The 22,804-nt window shown below is 44.5% G+C and overlaps 1 protein-coding gene across 1 annotated transcript in view; it reads right to left on the minus strand.

Moving 5' to 3' along the window:
* Positions 1-1,604: 1,604 nt before the first annotated feature.
* The window catches only part of col5a1 (procollagen, type V, alpha 1), a 107,939-nt gene continuing 86,739 nt past the window's right edge, over positions 1,605-22,804 (minus strand). Inside the window, exons 39-66 of the mRNA XM_036529456.1 lie at positions 20,929-21,036; positions 20,589-20,678; positions 20,102-20,155; positions 19,190-19,297; positions 18,751-18,858; positions 17,485-17,538; positions 17,261-17,314; positions 17,052-17,159; positions 16,837-16,890; positions 16,626-16,733; positions 14,458-14,511; positions 13,756-13,863; positions 13,350-13,403; positions 13,117-13,170; positions 12,954-13,007; positions 12,798-12,851; positions 12,589-12,696; positions 12,412-12,465; positions 12,240-12,293; positions 11,900-12,007; positions 11,743-11,796; positions 11,355-11,390; positions 11,094-11,147; positions 10,688-10,952; positions 10,358-10,470; positions 8,014-8,082; positions 4,742-4,975; positions 1,605-4,173 (exon numbers count right to left, since the gene is read on the minus strand). Coding sequence (XP_036385349.1) covers positions 4,027-4,173; positions 4,742-4,975; positions 8,014-8,082; positions 10,358-10,470; positions 10,688-10,952; positions 11,094-11,147; positions 11,355-11,390; positions 11,743-11,796; positions 11,900-12,007; positions 12,240-12,293; positions 12,412-12,465; positions 12,589-12,696; positions 12,798-12,851; positions 12,954-13,007; positions 13,117-13,170; positions 13,350-13,403; positions 13,756-13,863; positions 14,458-14,511; positions 16,626-16,733; positions 16,837-16,890; positions 17,052-17,159; positions 17,261-17,314; positions 17,485-17,538; positions 18,751-18,858; positions 19,190-19,297; positions 20,102-20,155; positions 20,589-20,678; positions 20,929-21,036 — 2,520 coding nt within the window. The 3' untranslated portion in view covers positions 1,605-4,026. The remainder of the gene's footprint in view (positions 4,174-4,741; positions 4,976-8,013; positions 8,083-10,357; positions 10,471-10,687; positions 10,953-11,093; positions 11,148-11,354; positions 11,391-11,742; positions 11,797-11,899; positions 12,008-12,239; positions 12,294-12,411; positions 12,466-12,588; positions 12,697-12,797; positions 12,852-12,953; positions 13,008-13,116; positions 13,171-13,349; positions 13,404-13,755; positions 13,864-14,457; positions 14,512-16,625; positions 16,734-16,836; positions 16,891-17,051; positions 17,160-17,260; positions 17,315-17,484; positions 17,539-18,750; positions 18,859-19,189; positions 19,298-20,101; positions 20,156-20,588; positions 20,679-20,928; positions 21,037-22,804) is intronic.

The raw sequence follows: 22,804 nt of genomic DNA on the forward strand, positions 1-22,804 counted from the left end.
GCTCCTCCATCTGTCACCAGCAAAACAGCCCACTGATGTACTGTAAGCCTGCAGCTCCCAGGCAGGGAGGAGACCTGGCAACCATCCGTCTCGCTGCCACAGAAGCTCGCTCTGAACAGATTCCATGCACACACCCCCCACCCCCCAATCACGGGGACTGGGTACCAGGAGTGGATGTAAGCTTGAAAGCACTGGGGCGAGGAGGGGAGGGGGAGGGAAAGGATGGAGACAGAGAAAGACAGAGACAGAGAGAGCGAACAGAGAGAAAGAGACAGAGAGGAAAAACAGAGGGAGAGGTAGAGAGAGACAGAATCAGAGAGAGACAGAGACAGAGAACAGAGAGAACACAGAGATGGGCTAGAAGGTGATGAGAGGAAAGGGAGAGGCAGTGACCTGGCCGTATGTTTACTGCACTTCTATTTATTCCCAGCGTTACACGCGATCACTCCCTGCAATCCATGCACACTCACTTAGTTTGGCATGGCTACAAGTGATGAGAATGTCCATAAATATTTAAGCAGGCATTAATATTAAACACATCTTGTCCTGCTTTTATCTCATTTCACTTTGCACATTTATTCTCCGATGCTGTGACAGGCACAGAGGAAAAGAGGTGTACTTCATAAGGAAGGAAGCTTGCAACAAAAGCTACTAAAACCGGAGACGCATTGTTTAGCTGTGCATTCTGATTGTGTTATGTTCGCTACAGTGGGCAGCAGAAGCAAAGAGGGATTGTTTGGTAAGGAAGTTCATGGGGAAAATAGAATTAAACAATGTGAGTGGACTCTCATCTCCCATCAATGAGAGTGTAGAGCACTTTCTGCGGTTTGTTTTCACTCAGGGGGGACGGCAGGACACAGACACCATGAATGCACTTACAAAGCATTCTCTATCATTACATCAGTGCCTTCTCTGTTTTCACATGGTGAGGCTTGCAAAAGTAGTGACATCAATCTAAAAGGAGGCAGTCCTTAAATAATTTCAAATAATTTCAAACGGCAAGACATATGGCATTCCTAAAAGCAAACATTAATTACCTGGACGTCAACATAAATCACACTGAAAAAAGAAAACATGGAAGATTCACTGCTTATTGGTCAATTGATCACAATATGGATAACCAACATATTTGTGTGCAGTTATAGCGGACATCCTGCACTGCTGTTGCACCTCCAAACCTTGTTGGACCGCATGCTACATTAGAGTTTCTGTTTGTCTGATCTGTGGTTTTGGTCCATCAGAGCTTTCTTATTCATTGCTAAGTTGATCTTTGAGATCATATCTGGATCATCTGAGAAACATTACAAGTACAGCTTCAAGCAACTGGTTACCAATAGTCAAGGTATCTTTCCCAAATAGCAGAGATAAAGAGGGGGCCCTTCAGTAATACTACTCAGGTCAATTTACATTTATTTTCTTAAATAATACAATAAATATACTACAGAGAAACATTTGGCTTGGTAGAGAGTTACAATATCAGCGCCCTCTCCTTTTCACAATTACGGACATGTCGGTTTGGTCAATCAGCGTTTTCAAACATTAAAAAAATGGTTTGAGAGCAAGTCATTCTAAATTATAACAAGAAATAAAATCTTACAGATTCATGCATACAGATAAGTTTTAATGCTTCAAAAGACATACAAGATACACACCTCGAAGAAGTGGAAGGGCACAGTAAACTTGAATTTATTGACATAAAAACCAATATATCTTCTGTCCTTTCTTACACAGGTTTGACAAGACCTTAAAAACGTACAAACAAACTAAACAAAATGAAACAAAACAAACAAAAAAAATTAATTGGCAGCATTACTGCTGGTTCAGAAAAAATTTACAAAAAAATTTTATTGACAGCAATACTTTAAACTGGGCCTGCTGCACCAAATTCATGCTCTGTAGGTGTATTTTAATTACAAAAATGGTTCAAGTCACACATAAAAACAAGTTACTGATGCAGGACAGTAAACGTTACGCGCGTGGTCGCTGCTGAGTGGTCTAAGGCATAGAGCACTGTAGCGGGCCGGGGAAGTGTCAAAGAAAGGACTTTTAGAAAAACATGTGACCCAGATGTTCACAACAAGCTTTTGGTCTGGCGTACCCTCCATTTTACAGGTGTACAATTGGGTGAGGAATCCCAGTCTTGTCAAGTGATACACATGCAAGAGATTTTTTTCTTTTTTTTTATTTTTATAGTAGAAACGTAAGAAAAGGAACCCAATCCGCACATCAAGAGAGCCCGCAGTCCCGTTTAAAAACCAACGGACTGGTGGCCTTCCTTGTTTTCAAGTTTCTTAACTGGGGGCAAGCTAAGCTGTTGAAAAGCTTGATAGGAAATCTAGAGTTTCTGGTACATATGCCACACAACTTTTCTGCAAAGCACTTTGGAATTCTCATAGAGTTTGATTGCCACAAAACAGAAACGCTCCGCACGGAGTTTTCTTGAATATTTATAAGAAAGCTATGTAGACAAGCCCACGTGACGGCTCATTGCGGGGAGAGAGACCATTGCACATAATCTGCTCGCTGAGATCCATTTACAGAATGCACCATTTCCGAGATCCACCGTGTGAAAATATGCTGATTTTTTCATCAACCTTTTTTTTGTTCAGAGATGTCTGTTTCAGAGGACAAAATATAAATTAGCACCACATTCAGCAATCGATTACAATCCACTACTATTTGAATCCTAATATTGCAGGTATTTCAGACATTAGGACACTTGCTTCTACATGGGCCATACTAGCTAAAAATACATTTAAGAAATATGGTTCTTATGTATGAATATGAAGAAATGGCATGCATAACAATAAGTCCCTGCAAATGCAGCAAAGATCATCTTTTCTTGTGAAGGAGGCAGGAGCTAAGAAAGTCTTGGGAGACGTGGTAATGGTTGGACATCACCAGTGTTTTACTTTACATTTAAAAAAAGTGAAAAAATACATAGCACCACAGACGGAATTCAAAATAGCACCTATGCTCTTTTTTGTTCCACGATAACGTGATATCCCTCCCATATGTAATCTCCCATTGCATATATTTTTATAGAACAAATATGGAAGTACTGAACAAACTGAGAAAGCCTTTACCACCTTAAATTAAAAATCTGCAGCTACACGTAAGCAAGTTTACAACAGCCATTTTTCCATAGAGGGCAGCAAACAGAAAGAAGGAAAAGTCCTTTCTAGTGATAAACCTTTACTTTTTTCGCAAATTGATGCTCAGATGATAGCGCTGTGTGCTTTTTTGACTTTTATTATCAGCTGTTTTTTAAATTACAATAAGATGTGCTTCACACCTGCAGCAAGACAGCACTCCTTTTCCCCACATCCAATTCACTTCTGTCCATCTTTGAATTTTTTTCTTTTTCAAATAATTATCATCTCCATCCTTACAATACAAAGGTCACATGCATGTTTTGAAGCCAGAATCAATAAACAATACCAGGAAAAATATACAAAACATACTTACAAACATACAAAAAATATATATATATATTTATATATATAAGCACCATTCCAGGGAATGGGTCGACAATATGCACAAAAATGAAGCTCGGAGAAGGAAATCATGAGAAGGAAGAAGGAAAAAAAATTGCTGCTCGAGGTGGAGGCCACTGTAAGTTCCACCTTTAAAGTGTGTCAGGGTTTTGAGAGTTTTTCTCTAGGTGACGGGGTGGGGGTAGGGGAGGGGGGCAATGTGACTTGACCTACAGCGAAGAGCACACTGTTACTGGGAGGGAGCGCGAGAACCGTGGGGCAAGCACGAGGCCCGCATGGTGGCGGAATGGGAGCAAACGACTGGCTCATCCAGTTTCAAAACCTGCATGTGATGGAGAGGGTACACTGAGGTTACAAGGTTGCTGTTTTTTTATTTCTTTTATTGAATTATTCCTTTCCTTGTCTTGAATCTTTATTCTTTTGGAGAAACAATGTTTTACAAATGTGATGTTTTTTTTTTAATATTTTTTTGCTGTGTGTTTTGTTTTAGTTAATTATAAAAAAAAATTTTTTTTCAGCAAACACAGTCTCATCCAATGAAGCAGACAGGCCCCACTTCGAATCCGAACTTCTGCGAGGCTCCGCCAAAATCGTTGAACATGATGTCAACAAAAGGCACTTGTTCCACCTTTGGTGTGTTGATCTCAAGTACAGTCTTTTCATAGCCCTTTTTCAACTGCAAAAGAAAAAAGAGGAGAGAAGGAGAGAGGACACACTGTTACCTCACTGAAGAAATAAACTGTTTCCTGTTCTGCACTGAGAAAGTGCTAACGCCACGACGGCTAGCACTTCCTCAGCATTGGCACTTCCTCTCTCATGTTATTCAGCCTCTCCACAAACACTCGGCAGTCAAAAGGCAGGGAGTCCATTCCTATGGAATGTTCCAGAACTCTCACCACTAGATTCTTTGTTCAGCTGACACAGGGTAATTTAGACACTTAAAAAAAGCATTTCAGAACTTGTGTGAAACTATCTTCCCCAAACAGCTTATAGTAAATAAGAGAAACAGAGCCTGTCACATCATGGCCATAGCCAGGTCCTCTAAACTTCCCCTTTATTATATTCCATTACGTCTGTCCTCAGAAAATTGCTTTGATGCCAGGCTTCAAACTCTACTATCCTTGAGACATGCATGCTTAGCTTATCTTAGTTAGCATGGGGGTCTACACCTGCTAGAGCCAGCAGGTCAGCTAGGCCTAACCACTGGTCTGAAACCCTGTCCCGTGGAATCCTGGGATACGCACCGCACAGCCGTCTACCACAGCTCGGATGTAGGGGTTATTGTCGTAAGACATCTCCTCGTCGTTGGAGCCCAGGAAGCGGATGGCCTTGTCATAGGAGTCCAGTTCCGAGTCGTGCCAGGCCACTGACTGGTAGCAGTTGTAGGTGATGTTCTGTCGGGCGGACGCACTCAGCAGCCGCAGGAAGGTCATCTGGACCACGCCGATGGGGTTACCCTCTGAGTCCATGTAGGAAAGCTGCTCAACGACACACATGGGGAAACAGTCTAGACAGGGGCAGAAAGTGGGGCCAGAAGCACACAAGGACCAATGGGCTGAAAAACCACCCCTCCAGGGGACAACTGCACCAGAGAGGAGGCTACTGCTCTGGGGGCCAACAGTCAATTACACTCTACACACAGCAGGGCTTCTCAAAGCCTGCAATGTCACTTAGAGAAAACTGATGCTTTCATCCAAGAGGCTATGAATTACAAACGTGTGGATCACTTTCAGTGAACTGGTATCCTTTTTTGACAGGCCGCAGTGTGGACTCAAACATGTTTATTTTTAAAAAACATCTCATTTTGTTTTTGATTCACAAGGACCAGACATTTGATTTTTCCTATCATGGCACCAAAAATAGGGGGCGCTGTACAACTGGGATGTGTTGAGATAATGTTTGTACAGCAGTACTCACATGTACCTGATTGACACTGCAATAAGAATGTGTCAACATCCCACAAATATGGCAACAGCTTCATTGCATTCATCTGTTTTATGTGACGTCATTAGTCACAACGGTTTGATAATGACAGAGTACACCAAGATGCTACTCATATTCTGAAGATCCACTGAGTTCTGGGGAGATAACTGTCATCATGATTCCAAGGGGCTCCTGTGTTGAGTGATTTAGTGCACATCATTCCTCATAACCTGGCCCACGCTATAATGGAAGGGAGATAAGATTCCATTCCTTGGACAGCAGATCAGAGGGGTGTTTCAGGAAGGTCAAGTGACTTGTCTACAAGAATGCCCATCTGTCATAATCATGTTCTGCATAATATAAACATCTTGTGTCAGTCTGTTGGTGTCTGTTTATAGTTATTCTATGCCTACGCAACAGGAAAGTAAATATTATGGCTTTATGGAAACAAATCTGCCTGACTTAGTATAGACTAGCACCATATTCATTTTTATGGTACAAAACAAACTTATATCCATTTATTTACGATATTACTTAAAATGACCTCATGGAAAATAAAATGTGCAGAGCAGCTTTTCAGCATGTGATCAGTCAAAGTCGAAGTACAGAGTCTGTGGAAAACCTAATCATTTACTCCAGTAGCCTTTGCAGTGCAATTTTAGCTGGTAAATTCTTAAAAAACTCTGATTACACAATTTACTCATTTTCATGATAATATTATGGAATTACATTTCATAATTCAGAAAAATGGACTGCAGATCACACAACCACAACTCTCCAGTTTAAAACTACAATTTTTTTCTGAGGAAAAAAGAGCATGTTCACAGAAATAAATGATATCTACACAATTATTAACTGAATATGCTTGTATAAAAAATTTAAAAATCCACAAAAAAAATGGAAAACCAAATAAAAAACAATGAAATACAATGTGTCGACTGATCATCTGTGCCAAAGATAGCACTACTGTACACCTCTAAGGAATCTTCTTTACAATCCCACAATGAGTAAGTCACAAACACGTAACATCCAATGTACTCTGAAATCCACCACAGTTTTGAAAGCTATCTTTAAATCTTTAATTCCTGAATTATCATTAATTTATTGAGAATTGCTTAGTTTCATCAAACATCACTGTAAAAAGGGTTTTCAGCCTGCGGCTCACTTTCTACCCCTCTACAGGAAGGGATGGTTTTAGTAACAGGCATTAATAGAATGAATGAATCCTGAATCATAGAGCTGACACTATTTGAAGACTGAATCTCTCCTGTAAGAGTAACTGAACTTCATTGGCTGTCATTAGGAATGTATGTTTTTTTTTCGTGGGTGTAATTCAAAATTTCCAGTGGAAACAAATATCCATACCAACCAGTTCTGCTCCTTTTGATCCACAAGGTTTCTTCTTTCAGACAAACAGGACTGACCGAGAATGAAGCGCATGCTGGCTGACAATGTCAGAGCAGAGAACCTCGAGCAGACACCCAGAATGGACAACAGTGGCTGGCTGTGTGTCAGGACTGTGTGCTGTGTGAGTGATATCTAGGTGCCTTAACCATTATATAAATGTATTCAACTGTATGGTATTCTATAAGGTATTTGTAGTGAGTATATTAATCACATGAGAAACTGAACACCTTGCATTCTGTATGCCAACAGTGTGAAGATGAGTTTGTCCTGAGGTCCATGCTGAGTGTCTGTATGGTGGCTCAGAACGGGGGTGGCACCCCGCCGCTGACAATGACGCAGCGCAGGTGGGACACCCCCCTGCTCCGGTCCGAGCTTCCCCGCAGCCACCCGAGCCCACCCGCCCCCATGTGGAACCAGCGCACTATCGCAACGGACACATTACCTCTCCATCACAGCCGCATGTCAAGTGTGGCTGGGTACCTAGAAGCCCCTGTACAGTGACTCAGTGCCTCGGTGCTGCGCGGCGCAGTGCTAACCCTGCTACAGGTCTGAAGCCAAATCCGCAGTCATTGGACTGGCATGAACCCCCAGAGACAGCGTTCAGCCTGCTATGCCAAAAGACCCAGGTCTACAACACTAGAGACTACAGGTGCAATAACACTCATAGATTTCGCTCCGTTGGGAGAAATGATCATAACTGGCTCCTGGGGACACCAATTTGCCTTGGCTGCCCACTCTGCATACTCAGGTCTCCATAGTACTATTTTTCAGGCACTCAGTCACTTTCAGGTGATATCTTCTCTCTTACAGGGATTATGGTTAAAGCGAGTGTTTTAAAAGCACCACTTTCCTATCAGAGAATATAAACAGTACGTAAGTGCAAACTGCATATGAGAGACGCCTTCGTCAACTGAACAATTATGACCTCAAGACTGTTACCCCAGCATAAGATGAAGTGAGAAAAGCTTAGCTTGATCCATAATGGGTTTCCCTACAAGGAAAGTGGACTTGTTTGCACTCTGCTGTCTCCACATTCTCCAGGAGTTGAAAGAAGACACACCGCTGCTATTTGACTTTGGTGAGCCTTAGGGAGGCATGCAATGGGCAGGGAGAAGCAGGTGCCAGTATCATGCAGTCTTTAAAGCCCGAGGCCAGACAAGGCCTTGGGCCTCGGCGTGCGACTTACCAGAGACCCTCGCTTGTACCGACTATACCATGTGCCTGGCGTGTCTTTGGGCCAACGGGCCATTTTACTCTGTAAAATATAAAAGCTGTTAAAGGAAGGGGAACGGACAGGGGGGTTGGGCTTACCAGTTTACCACGTTTGAATTCACTGAACCAGGAGCCGGGAATCTCCTTTGCCCAGGAAGTGAGTCTAGCCTAGTGTTTGGGGCAGGACAGAGAGGAAGAAAATGCTTGTTAAAGAGGGAAGATTCACCAAGAGAAAGGGGGGTGGGGGTGGGGGTAATGGTTTTCAGTGCCACTGAGAGTCACTGTGGGGGGGTGTACAGGAATCACCCACAATCTAAAACAAAACTGGCTGCACAGAAGTCAGCGCTCCATAAATTCTGTGACAAAATAAACATTTAAAATACCAAACTCCACTTAAAAGGTGGCAGTGCAACTTAGGGTGTACTCACACTAGGCAATCCGTACCATGCTAGAGCACGTTTGACCACCAAAGTCCAGTTCGTTTGACTAGTGTGATCGCTCCGTACCGTGCCCAGGCCCGCTTGAAGAGGTGGGCTCAGGCACGGTTCAGTTGGACTCGGGCACGGCATGCATCAGTGTGATCGCTAACCGTGCCCAAGCAGGGAACTCGAACAAGACGTCAATGATGCGACTGTCCCATTTAACAAATATATCAGTTATAGCAACAGTTGGATTGACATCTGTTAGTTACAAGCCCAGTCATAATAATTCCTTTAAATCATCAAATTTAAATCAAACCATCATTTGATTAGCCAGCTGACTTCCTTAAATATAACAAGCTGGCTACCTCCAAAATTCGATTGGTTATCATAATGACTGAAATGTCAGCTGCCTCCGTAAAAATCTTCTTATACGTGCAGCATGATTAAATGAAAATCGCTGCGTTGCATAATCAATAAATCTATAAGGCATGTGAGAGGGCCGTGTGTCACTCCAAATAAGCCACAAAGTAAGTACAATCATGAACTCCATTGTGCTGTGCGAGAGCGCTTTTCTTCAACACAAAAAGTTGCATCGTGATGACGTAAGCGTGCTCGGGCCTGGAATGTTAAGTGCTCAGGCACGGTACAAGGTAACCGGCCTAGTGTGAGTACGCCCTTATACAACTGCCCTGGGGTAGAGGTGTCCACTGCAGATCCAAGGGCATTTGATCTTTGTTCCAATTTACCTTTACCATACCTTTTACACCTGATCCCAGATCAGTTATACATGACTTGTGTTGGTTGAGGGGGACCTTGAGTCTGAGCTGGAGATATCTATTAGCACTTTTTTTTCTCACAGAGCATGACTCAGGACGGGTGGATCCATGTTATACTACCTAAGAGGTGGTTGGGAATAACATGACTTGTGCTACTGTCCGGTAGATTTTTCGGTAGATGCAGTAAAAAAGGCAGTGAAACTGTTGGGACAGTGGATCTCCGGGAGCAGCAGTGGACACCACTTCCTCACACTATCCTCAATTTGGACACCCGGTTCTGCACCCTTGCTGCTCATGCCCCATCCAGCCCCCCCCACCCCCCCAGATTCTCCCTCTCTGCATCGGAACCGTGAGAACAACCTGGCTGCTGAGAACTCTCTCATAGACTATTGTTTTTCCCGAAAGCGAATCAATTATTCACAGTTAAACGAATCCGTCCTCCTCACCATTTCAATTGTGAGTTACAGCCAGGTCGTGAATGTCCCCGACCGCTCCATTACGGGTCAGGTTGTCATATCTCTGTGTGCTAATGCTTCACTCCCACATATAATGAAGTGTGCAGATACATCGGGTCCCAATGAATGTCAGGCTCCATTAATTGTAATTGGGCCAGGTGCTTTATAAATGCCATTTACCAGTCGGACCCAGGCAGAACAAATTAGGTATACATGCACTTTTCCTTTGCTCTGCTTCCTCATTACTCTGCAGGTTAATAGTAAACCATTCTAAAATCAATATTAATAGTTTGGAAACAGAAAATATTTTTAAAAATCTGCCTGTAGGGCATCGGAGGATCAATACTCAACATAGCTACTGTTTCTTCAAATCTCCTAGCCCCGGACTGCTGACAGGGGAGCTAATGTAATCTCAACCAATCACTCAAAACACACACTTGCACTTGATTAGTTTCTATCTTATTAATGTTGATAGAAAGGGAAAATATAATTAAACTTTAAGAACTTCTAAAATGTATTTTTAATCTTACTAGGAAAATTGTAATATTTCTAATTATCACATTTCATTTCAGGTATTGGTCCAACTGCAATAATACTAATCCCTAACATGTAGGAATCCAGGTCGGTTAGCTAGTACAGGGCCTGTGCTTTCAGGCTGGACTTACTCCTTCAGACTTCTTGTCTGGGAAGATGCAGCTCTCTCCTCCGGCTGTGAAGTTACAGTAAACCTTGAAGGAGTCGCGAGAGCAACCCTGGTTAGGATCAATCCAGTATTCACCTGCGAAAAGAAAGCACACCCCACAGATCAGGTCCCCCACTCCAAAAATGGCAACATTAGCACAGAACCTGTGGGTATAAAGTGTGAGAAGCTCATAGCTGTGGTAGCTTCGAGCTTCGAGCTAATCGAGCTTTCATCATGAGGGTGTGAAACATCTGAAGCACGCAGATGACAGGGGGTATTGATGGGTGTGGAGTGGCCGTGGCCTGGTGCCCACCGTCGGGGAAATCTGGGTGGCACAGCTGGAGGTCCTTGCAGGTGCGGGCGGGGTTGCTCTGGGTGCCCAGGGGATGCTTCATCTGCTCGATTTCCAGCTTGAGGGAATTGAGCGAGCCGAAGATCTCCTCCATGCCGTCGTCGTAGTCCTTGTAGTTATCCGGGTTGGCCTCGTCGTCCATGAACTGGCTGGCGTCAATATTCCGCCTACTCCTCTTGGGGCTGGACTGGATGGGCAGGGGGTGGATGACATCGCCAGGGGGGCCCTGTGACAGAGAGGGGGAGGGGGAGTAGAAGAACACACTGTGAGAGAGGTGACTGCCATTTAGCTGAACTGGAGTGCATCTTTGTAATGATGTGTGAGCTTCTGTGGGTAACAGACAAAGAAGAAATGGATGAAAACTTACAGGAGGGCCTGGAGGTCCAGGAACACCTGCCTCACCCTTTGGACCAGTTTGACCCTGCAGCGGACAAAACAGAGAGGCGCCTTACATCTGGGAGTCACACACAAAACCATCTTTACAAAGCTTGGTCCCGGTCATCAGGCACAGCGATATTCTTTAATATTAATGGACAGCACATGATAATAACTGACAGCCTGAATCAGAATGACACAGATCTTAAATGGAAAAATAGAAGGGATGAATACTGTTTTATGAGACACTTACGGATGAACCCTTTGCACCCTTAGGACCAGGGGGACCCTGCGAGGAAAAAGAAAAGAAATCACATCACTGAGAGCTCACACGTTGCAGGCTTTAAGATGAATTAAAGTCTGATTTATTACTGTCATACGTTGATTATATTCACCCTGACCTACACTGTTTACTTATATCCATCATTAGACAGATATCACACTGGGAGTTAACTGTGGAGGTTAAACTGTTGTTGCTCTTCTGAGAGCATAGGATTCCACAGCAGGTGATCGTGATTATACTTGATGAATAAAAGAAAGGCCTAAAGTGAAACAGCACAGTGAAATAATCTGAGTGAAAAAGCAACTTGATTCAAGGCTCTTCATATCGTCTTCAGCTAATATGTGCACTGCAGTCTTACCGGTAATCCTGGAGGCCCGATAGGACCAATTGGACCAGAGGGACCAGCAATACCCTGTAGATAAGATATGAGATGAAACACTCAGATAAGAAGTCACAAGCTACACACATCGATTGTACTTTATCCAGAGAGGAGTGTAGGAGACTGTGTGACGTACAGTGTCGCCTTTGGGGCCTGATGACCCTTGAGGCCCTGGAAGACCTCGGTCACCCTTCTCTCCCTGCTCGCCCGGAGGTCCGATCAAGCCAATCAGACCAGGGTGGCCCTAAAGATGACAGATACAGAATTCCATTAATCAATGATTCACCATACAGAGACCCCCACTTATTAGGTTTTTAATGACTGAGTGACTGATAAAAGTCAATACCAGTCAATTGTACACACAGTAACATAAAAACACCTTGAAACTCAATCTGTAGTGTAGTGATTAAGCTACATAGCAATATGCAACAGGACCTGAATGTTCCAGATCTCTGTGTATATGCTAACAGTCTTACCTTTTCACCTTTAAGACCAGAGTCACCTTTCAGACCAGGTAATCCAGGTGGACCCTGAAGGAAAAACCCAGACACGCGAAGCGATCATAACTTCTCATATCTACATGGTTAGCTTTGGAGACAGAATTGAGGACATGAAGGCATGAAAAGCAGCTTAGTTTATGTTCTGTACCATGGGGCCAGGAGGACCATCAGGACCAGGAGAACCGGGGAGACCTTGTTCACCCTTTCAAAATAAACAAAGGGGTTTTGCATCAGTGTGACAGAAAAAATCCCCTTTAAAATTGAGACAAAATGTGACTACCATCTGCTGTACACTTAAACATACTACCAAACAGATTTTACTTACAACTGGACCAGGGATGCCCCTGAGGCCTTCAGAACCTGGCTTGCCGGGAGCTCCCTGTGGACCGACGGGACCTGTCTTGCCTTGTGGACCCTCCAGGCCGGGTTCACCCTGTGAGAAAGACACGTGAGGTCAGCACTGCGTGTAATTGCGGCAGTGGAGGACACAGAGAGTGGCAGAGTGGCTACAGGGGAAAGTTGATCTGCCTTTACCTTAGCTCCTTTCTCTCCTTGTCTTCCCTCAGGTCCAGCAGCTCCAGGTGGGCCCTGAATGAGAGAAGTTAGAGAGCAAATGGGTACATTTAGAACTCTTCCATGTGCAGAGCAGAGGTGACAGACAGAGATACCACAAGAGACAGTCTGACTTACTCTCTTTCCAGGTGGGCCAGAGGGACCTGACTCACCAGTAGGACCAGGAGAACCCTGGGAGAGGAAGGGACGAGGAAATGACAGGTTAGCAGGTACATAAAATATCAAACAGCTTGTGAATTACCTGAGATAAAAGTCAGGACAAAATAACAAGTGAACCTACTGGTTGACCAGCTTCTCCATCATCTCCTTTGTCACCGGGTGGACCATCCTGACCCTGGAGATTTAAAGAAACAAAGGCTTTCATCAGGAAGTGAAAGCTTTTAATGTGATGTCACATGCTGTATTGTATACAGCAGGATATAGCCAGCTAAACACTTTCTACAGAAGTTATCTCTCCAGTGATTATAAGCTTTATTTGAATCAATAAATGCGATTGATTGGACATGGACTTACAGGCTGGCCGGGCTCTCCAGGGGGACCAGGATCACCAGGGAAACCACTTGGACCCTGAAAGAACAGGCATAAATGAGGTTATTGCTGATCAATACTGTCCTCTTGTCTTCCAACGCTGCCTACAATCTAGTTTGACCAAAGATGTATAAGGCACAGTATGAAACTATTTCACAGACATACCATACTATGTAATCATAAGTAGTTGATATATTTATCTTTTCGTGAAATTTAGTCTATTAATTTTGCTTTACCAACAATGCTAATGCCTCTGGTAATGCTAATAACAGCTGTCTAAGTTCCCAGGTTTGACATAACCCTCTTTATAATAACATGGACAATGTTCCAGCCATGATCAAACCCAGACTGTACGGAGAATGCCAACAGAAGCACTGACACCAGTACTTACAGGGCTACCCTTAGGACCGTCATCTCCAGGAGGACCTTTTGGACCAGGAGGCCCAGCAGAACCAGCAGGACCGGCTTCTCCCTTCTCTCCTCGCTCTCCTCTGGGACCCTACAGAATTGACATGCACCCTGTCAGGTCTCAACACCCTACACACTCAAGGTTGTGCATAAAGAAGACACAACAGTGTGCAGGGTAACCACTATGGTAACTGCCTAACTGCCATACACTTTCTGAGTTGCACTGATAAGTGTGTGCCGTATCTGCAACAATTAGCAGTCACCCGATTCATGTTCTTAATCAATCACTGAGGGATTCATTGGCCTCATTCTGACCAGAACTCCTCAGGTTGGACTACAATCACTGTTGTTACTATATAACTATGCGGGTATTGAACAGATTTGCCCAGTGAGCTCACTAACTTCTGTTAAAAATTCAGAGAAGATTTTTAAATGAGGCAGTGAGCCCAGTCTAGAGAAGTAATGGTTCTTTACATAACTAATGCAAAAGCACAATGTATTCTTTTTCATTCTCCTGAATGCTGTAACCTATCAGCTCAGTACACGGAGTGCTATATTTGAACATAGTTAGAGAAGAAGCCAGTCCCTCATGCTAGTGGGAGGAAAACTGGGGCAGATTAGCACTGTGAGAAGTCTGTCTCTGGGAAGGTTTTGTGAAGCTGTGAAACATTGTGGATTGACGTACTGGTGGGCCAGGGTCTCCTTGAAGACCAGGCTCTCCTGTCTCGCCAGATTCACCCTGTGTGAGAAATCAGAGGGGAGCAGGGGGTGAGAAGGATGTAAGACATTGGTTGACACACACACGAAAACTAGAACTAACACACAACATATAATAGATCTGATGTCTTAATGTCCTTGGTCTACAACAGGTTTGAAAAAAACAATCAAACCATGAAGTTCCATCAGATTTGGTTCTAGACCAAGAATGACACCTTGCGGGACTTTTCTCTGCTCATAAATCATTCCATATTTTTCAGATTTGTTTGTGTTATCTCACCCAGTGGGCCTGAGTTCTTGGCATCATCCTTTTCCACTGCAGTATGATCTGCGGCCCCCCTCTCGAGCGCAGCGGAACAACATGTTCTACACATTTTTGATACGTGTCTCGCGCCCCATGTTTCTGGTGCACGGAGCCAGGTCGTCCCAGCATCTGCACAGCTTAGGCCCAGTGAAAATGACCCACCCTCAATGTTGCCTGCTCCTTTCCCTCTCACAAGGGCTGCTGCTGGATGCTTTCCTGTTTTCGGTCTCAGCATTTACACCGTAGTAAAACGCATAATGGTATGATTAATTCCTCTGGGCTAGGCAAAGCGGAGAGGACATCTTTGTTTCTCTCTGAAATTGGAAATGGTGCAAGCACACATTTGGTAATAGCCCTGTCGCCAGCGCGTAATAGTCTGGAGCAGCTTTGTAAATCCTCAAAGACGCAGGCATGAACGGTAAAAGCAGACCGAAGTGCTCATTCCCGCGTTTGCTGTTTGCAGGTCACCACGGGAAGGGCTTCAAGATCAATTTATGGCGGGTAAATGGAGGAGATTTATGCAGTAAAAGCCTTTGTTTGTGGAAGGGCACTCCGCTGGGAGGCTCCAGGAGAAAGGTAATTCTATCAACAGAAAGGAAACAAATCAAACAACGATCTGAGGAAACGCTGAGAGCGCCACACTGCACAGCCTTTCTAAATAAATACACAGGGTGTTTTTCTTCGCCAAGGCAGCCCTTTCCTAATAAACGCTACAACTCTTAAGCACTGAATGTAAAATTTTAATGAAAAATTCCACGTCTAGATAGTGGTGTATTTTAATGTCTTTAGAGGTGAAAGTGCTGAGGCGGACCTAAGTCCTTAGAGGTGTGGGGCCTGTTTTCTGTGGTTACCTTCATCTAACATGCACCTCATTCAATTATTCGCATCTGCGGGCTTACACAACGACCGGAAAACATCCATAATTACGACATTAACTCTTGACCTCAATCCTTTTATCCTCCCAACACCTTAGTCTAGGTGAAACAGAGAGAGGCCTCTGCTCACATTTCTAAACATCATGGTAGTGATCTACCACAAATAAGCTGCAGATGAATTTCACCTAGATGCGTGATCGATGTGTTCCAAATATTCATTTTTCAGGGTATCTGTTAAATTCTTGCACCAGATTAACATATTATAATGGAGGACAAGATGAATGGTAGCCCTAAATGGCACAATGCACAACAGCACTGAAAAATGAAAGATGTTGTCCATTAAAAAGTAGTTAGAGAAGGACTGTCATCATCTATTCTGCATCTGATCTTAAGGTGACAAAGAGAGAATGTGGTTAACTTTCTTTTGTTTGTGAATTTCCTGTAGAAAATGTTCATACTGTAGCACACATTAGTCAGCTTTCGTTCAGGTAGATGGATACTGTCAGGGCACAGGGGCTAAAGCTCTTATAGATGAAACTGCATGATCCAAGGCATCTGCCTAGGGTTCTAAGCAACTAGTAACAACATGGACAGTGCAGTAAAAGCGACCTTACATGCATTTTAGAAGACATATGCTTAGAGATATCATTTGATCTGCTTAATGGAGAAGGATTTGCACTTCATGACATACTGTAATACCTCCTTCAGTAGTATGGCTCTTTTGTACTTTTTAAAAGGGTTACAGAGCCATATCTCAAACAGAAATGAAATTTAAATATTGAATGAATGAATGAATGCTTGTGATACTACTTAAGAATACCTGGATAACATGTTGCAATCCTGAACAGAAATTGTGTCAGGCTTGAGGCACAGTGCTCCAGTTTGGAGCATACGCGTCTCCACCTGCAGCTCGCTTCCAGAGGGAGTTTAAAGGCAGAGACCACAGCTAAGCCTTACCTTCTCTCCCACAGCTCCAGGGTTCCCGATGCCACCTGGAGGTCCCTGGGGGCCATCAGCTCCAGAAGATCCTGAGGGGCCTCTTGGACCAGGGGGACCAGGAGGGCCCTTAGCAGGAGAGTGCAGACATCAGATGAGTATAACCAGCTCAACTACATAATGAATTCAGGTAAAAGTAAATCATATGAATAAATAACTAAAGGGACATTACCATTTGACCAACGTCTCCGGTTTCACCCTTCTCACCTGGTGGACCAGGCAGACCCTAAAGTGACAAGACACAAATTGTTACCAGTGGCACAAGGAGAAGTGGCATTAAAAATAAACAATCAAAACACTATGTTACTAATTGTTTTGCCGTGTGAATATGTGAGAATATTTATTCCTGTTCCAAATTTTAACCCGCTGAACACACCCCATTCTCACCTGCAGCCCAACTGGGCCAGGGGGTCCTGGGAACCCTCTGGGTCCTTCATCACCTTTCTGTCCAAAGAGCCCCTGTTGGCCTCGAGGTCCTGGTTCCCCATCGGCTCCCTACAGGGTCCAGACACAGATTAGCAAGGACCATCACAAACATGAGCACACACACACATAGAAATAAAAATGACAAATTACAGCAATGAAAAGATACTTACAGCTGGGCCAGGCTGTCCAATTGGGCCTTGAGGACCAGTGGGACCAGGTGGGCCCTATAGGAGCACAGGAGTAAAGAAATAGTCAGAGAAAGCTAAAAAAAAAACCCCACAAAAACAGACACTCAAAGGTGGTAGTTTTTGGACACTTACACGACAAGCACCAGCAGTATCAGTTATTACAAAGTTTTGTTCAGAACAGAAAAAGCAAAGAACAAACTTCTTACATGCTCTCCTTTGTCCCCTTTGCTTCCCTTCTGGCCTGGTTCACCGATCTCCCCCTGGTGGGAAAAAAAGAGAGATGGCGGTCAATAAATCACATGCATTATAGATCATAGCACTGCTGTTTAGTGCAGCCACCACATGTTCTCAACAGGGACTGCTGTTCCAGTCACTGAGTGATAAGAGTCGGCCACGGCTGCTGTTCTGTCTCTTTTCTACTGTGAGAGCAGACAGCCACTCAGTGGGTGTCAGTGGTACTGGGTGTATCATCTGCCAACGCCTGTCGTGGTCTCCTCCTGAACATGTGCGGCGGGATTGAGAGGCTATATATTTGCTAAAACGCTAGTCAAGGGACCTCGGGGTACACCATTCGGGCTCACTCCAGCCACATTCATTCAGAGACATCCGGTCATATTCAAATTCAGATCCAAAGCCGAGTAGGATTTACTGCTATATCTCGGTCTCAGTGGATCACCGATGAGATGCAGATGGTGCCGACACCCTGTCGGCCCCTCCTGGAGCCAACGCTCACGCCATGCAGTAGACAGAATCCGCTGAGCGCCACAACGTGCTACGGGCTCAAACGTCTCCATGCGGTCAGTGTGATCGGACTACTAAGCAATCACTCTAACACAAGGAGAAGGCTGCTTTTCCCACAATGTTCTCAGCTAAAGGCCCTTTTATACACCTTTCAGACAAGTGCCTTTGACTTGTATTCCTTACAGAGGAATGTGAAATGAGATTCTGTAAATGTTCGTTTCGGGCTGAAACATTCTTTTGTTTCAGCCCGAAATGCAAATGCGTCGGCATTCGGAGCCCTTATCACCAGCGGAGAAGTCATTAGCCGGTTAAGGACAATCTATTTCTCAAAGAAAAAGAGATGAGCTAAAGATTGATATCCCCAAAATGTCTTTTTCCTGAGCACATCAATGCATACTAATGAGAAATCTCTCTGCAACAGCCTTGATGGAAAATAAAGTTGTCAAATGATTAATTCCCACACCTTCACCTTCCCGACACCCGTGACGACTTCCCCGCTCGATCAGAGCTGGCAGAGGGCCTCGGGACCCGGGAAGGGTCAGTGTGATTTGTTAGATGGATGTTCCCGTCACTGCTCTGGGTCTTCGTGTGACACCGATCTTTGTGTCCATCTCAAATGCCTCACAATGTGTGAGACTGAGGACGCTCTCCTTGATTACAGCTCTTTAGAGCGGTGACAGCATGCAGCTCCCTCACTGTCCCTTTTCGCTGACATACAGCTTCCGTCTTACCTTGTCCCCATCTTCTCCAGGGGGTCCCAGCGGGCCAGCGGGGCCTGGAAGACCCACGGGACCCTGGACGCCATCTCTTCCAGCAGGACCTTGAGGACCTTTCTCACCCTGCAAAGCAGAGAAAGGAGAAACTCACTCATCCCACTCCGGGGGGGATTATTTAAACTCAAGGAGCACAGTGCAGACGGCGTTTTTAAACTGTGAGTTATAAGCTGTGCGTTTGATTTCTGGAACAGGAATAACAGGTTTACATTGTGAAGCTCAGCTATTAGAATGAACAGCGTTAGGTATTCTTTGGGGAGAAGAGGAATGAGAAAACCGTAAAGCCTCAGGATTTGATGTCCCAGAATGCACCAAAGGCAGAATTTATAAACATGAGGAAAGACAAGAGAGAGCAGAGGTAATGTTCCATCCTGCACAGTGTCGTTTCAGTTCTCACCGGTCCACCCTTCTCTCCGGCCGGGCCTGGGGGTCCCTGGGGTCCGGGGCGTCCCGGGAGCCCGGTGGGTCCAGCTGGGCCGGCCGGACCTCGTTCACCAGGAGAGCCCTATGGGTGGCATGCGAGATTGAAATCACTGACAAGGCCAAGAACCGACAAACTACTGTCAAGGGTTTAGAGCCTATGAGGTCGTGTTCCCATTTCAGTCAGCGCCCTCCCAGACTTATCAGTAATGAAAATAACATGACAGCAATTACTAATAAAGCACAGGCTCATAAATGCTGATAGTGAACTGTTAAGTGAGAAAGTGAGATAGTTTGGAAGGACAGTGATGATGTTTGATTGAGTATATGAACAAACTAAAGATGTGTTTGACATTCTGCAAACTAATGGAACTTTCAGTTAAATAATCTACACTTTGAAGCTTCCTCTAAATTAAGAGTAATCTATGGCTATTAGTCAGATGACTCACTATAGCATCACATTGTATTAATACTGTTACTGGGAAAGGGGGGAAATTCTCTCTACTACCTCAGGGGGGGTAATCATTCATTTCAGTATAAAGATTATTATTTTTTTTTAATTTCCAAAATGTGGGTATCATTAGTAGCAGATGATCACATTTATTAAATCTGTTTCCAGAGTTTTAAGAACTTTTAAGAACTTTTCATATTAGTATCAAAATCAGCATGTCAAGTAAACATGGATACGTATGCACACACACACACACACACTTCTCAGAAGTCTCCCTGAGCTTTGGAGACACTCCGTACAGCTGTGAATGACTTCAAGACTGCAGCCTGCATCAAGTAGGAATTTGGTGTACAATTATGCTTTTCAAATTCAAACCATGGCTCCTCTTCCTGAGAGGTGTGAGCGCATCTGAGAGCGAGGGCATCGGTTTGTACTTACTGCAGGTCCAGGTGGGCCGTTGGGACCTTCATTTCCTTTCAAACCAGGGGCCCCCTGCAGAGAGCCAAGCACATCTTTAAAAACAAACACCTCTTCTGAAGGAGACACTCTGTTCCGTACTCTAAACACGCCCTCCCAGAAGAGTGGCAGCGGTGCGGAGACCTGCTATCTTCCTCCGACGGGAGACCGGGGGCAATGACAGCCTCAGTGAGAGGCTTAAGATTCCCAATGAGCAGAGGGAGTGCAGCTCCCGCTTTGTAAGAACAAATAAAACTCTCCGTTTTGGTTTCCACATTCATTTATGCATTTGCTTCACTACAGAGAGGACGCCACGGCTTATCTGCGAGGTACCATTTCCTTTGTTTGTTTCACAGCTCAGGCAATTTAATGAAAACCTTTGTAATTCATGAGAACACTCCACACAGGAACAGTGCAGAATATTTTTACAAAAGAGCAGACGAGAATGAACAGAGACAGTGGTACTCACAACTGGACCGGGCAGACCGCGCTCTCCAGGGAAGCCTCTCAGACCTGGGGGTCCATCTTTACCAGCAGGGCCAGCAGGACCCGGGTCACCCTGAAGAGAAGGGGGCGAGGCAGTTATTGACAGCAACTTACTGGGCTGTCAAACTACCTTAAATTCTCAAATACTCTGCAAATATCACAAAGCCAAGTGAGCTGTAATGAGACTTGAACAAGAATTATGCTTAGCCCAGCCTGCTAAAACCATGCCAAAAGAACATGCCGAAAGAACATCCTTGAAAATCAACGATACACTATTCAAAATTTTTCATTTTCAACACTTTTTTTTGGGGTGGGGGGCTCACCTTGGCTCCCTCTTTCCCAGCAGCTCCTGGAAGACCTTGCTCACCAGGGGGACCAGGGGGTCCTGGGTGGCCCCGATCTCCCATTGGTCCAGTCTCACCTGTAGGGCCCTGCAGGAGCCGAGTGTTAAATATGTTACCGTTGTAAAGGTTTGTGTTGACACCTCTGGCGTGTAAGACAGGTGTTCAATTGCAAAAGAGGAGTGCTTACACATGCAACAGGTAACACCGCAGACAATGTTAGAGAGTCAGGATGGACATATGGGTGAAAAATCTATATACTCTACTACAGCAATATCAATTTTCCATTATGATTGCACATGCTATATTCCTACAAAAAAGATTCAGTTCCCAATATTACAACAATGGCATCACTGTCATGATTTTCGTCTGAGTAATGCAGCTAGAAGTACAGCGCGATGTTGAGTTATTTTGCAGTTATGGTTAGAATGAGAGTATGTGGACTGTAACACTTATACATACATAATTATAGCATCAACAAATACCTATAAAACATTATCCACTGTAAATGTACCACAAAACATGATTTACTAACATACCCAGAAATATTCTGAGCATTTGGGTTTCCCCATTAAAAATATTTTCCAGGATCTTTTCTAATGTTACACAACTGTTCCCTGTGAACAGACGAGCTCTTCCTGCTTGTTTTCTCCACTCTGCTAAGAATACAGCATCCCTCATCGCACAGTCACATAATGGGTCTTTGAGCCTGCTTCTATTATAAGACCGTTGTGGTGTGCGTATGTGTGTGTGTGTGTGGGGTGTCTTGAGGCCACTGTCACCCATGCAGTTCAAGGCAGTATACCCTTTGCGCTTTCAGACTGACTGCAGCGATGATGAAGCATGCTGATATTCCAGCATTAGCGTCCATACCCCTGCGGTTTTTTATGCCAAATGTCTGTGGGTGACAGAGAGGGGCCGACTAATGGCGGTTGATTTTCCTCGCGCTACTGCAGTTTGGTTGTGCGTGCGTGTGTGTGTGTGTGTGTGTGTGTGTGTGTGTGTGTGTGTGTGTGTGTGTGTGTGTGTATGTGTGTGTATGTGTATGTGTGTGTGTGTGGGGGGGGTGTTTTCCATGGCCAGATTTCGATGTTGTTCTTCCATCCAGTGACACGGAGGCTTCGTGTTTATCCCGAGGAAAACAGCGCGAGTTTTCCAGCCATTGATTGCGCCAGCAGCGGGAGAGGTCAGGACGGCACCGTCGATACGTGTAATGCCAGCAATTAGCATTTGGAAAAAGCCGTGGCGTGGAAATGGGCTGTTGACTGTGCATGCATAATGCATGAGCAGGGAAGAGCGAGCGTCTGAGAGGATAAACAGGGTGCTTCTTGGCAGCCGGCACGCATGAGGGATGCGCTGTTCACAGGCCCCCCGCCTGCGCCGCAAACGTGGCCAAGACACCCCGTCTAATGGCTGCTGCTCTCGCCTCCCCGTCCATTAAAATTGATTCCAACCATATTAAATATTTTAGGGACATCGCTAAAAGGCCGTATATATAAAGCCAATGCTTATTTTACCCTCGTTAAACGTTTGAAATTCCATATCCATTAATATGTATGGGAAAATAAAAGCAATCGGTGATGTATGGCGTCTGGCTCTTTCACAAAAGTTTGGCGCTAACCCTGGAAAAGTGCATAATTGCACAGTGTACTGTTTCAGAGGTCAAGTAAGGTCAATCTGAAGTTCAACCAATGGTCACATGGTCTGATGAGAGATTTTTAAAAGTTCAAGGCCAGAATCCAGTAACAGACACACAATATGGAGTCCTGCTGGTTGGAATTTTTTTCCCCATTTTCTGACAGCACACAGGTGGGGGGAGAAAGTCTGTTTGTTTCTCAAGACTCTCATGTTTTCTTCA

Source organism: Megalops cyprinoides, chromosome 5 (genome assembly GCF_013368585.1).
Source record: "Megalops cyprinoides isolate fMegCyp1 chromosome 5, fMegCyp1.pri, whole genome shotgun sequence".
In the NCBI taxonomy this organism is placed as follows: domain Eukaryota; kingdom Metazoa; phylum Chordata; class Actinopteri; order Elopiformes; family Megalopidae; genus Megalops; species Megalops cyprinoides.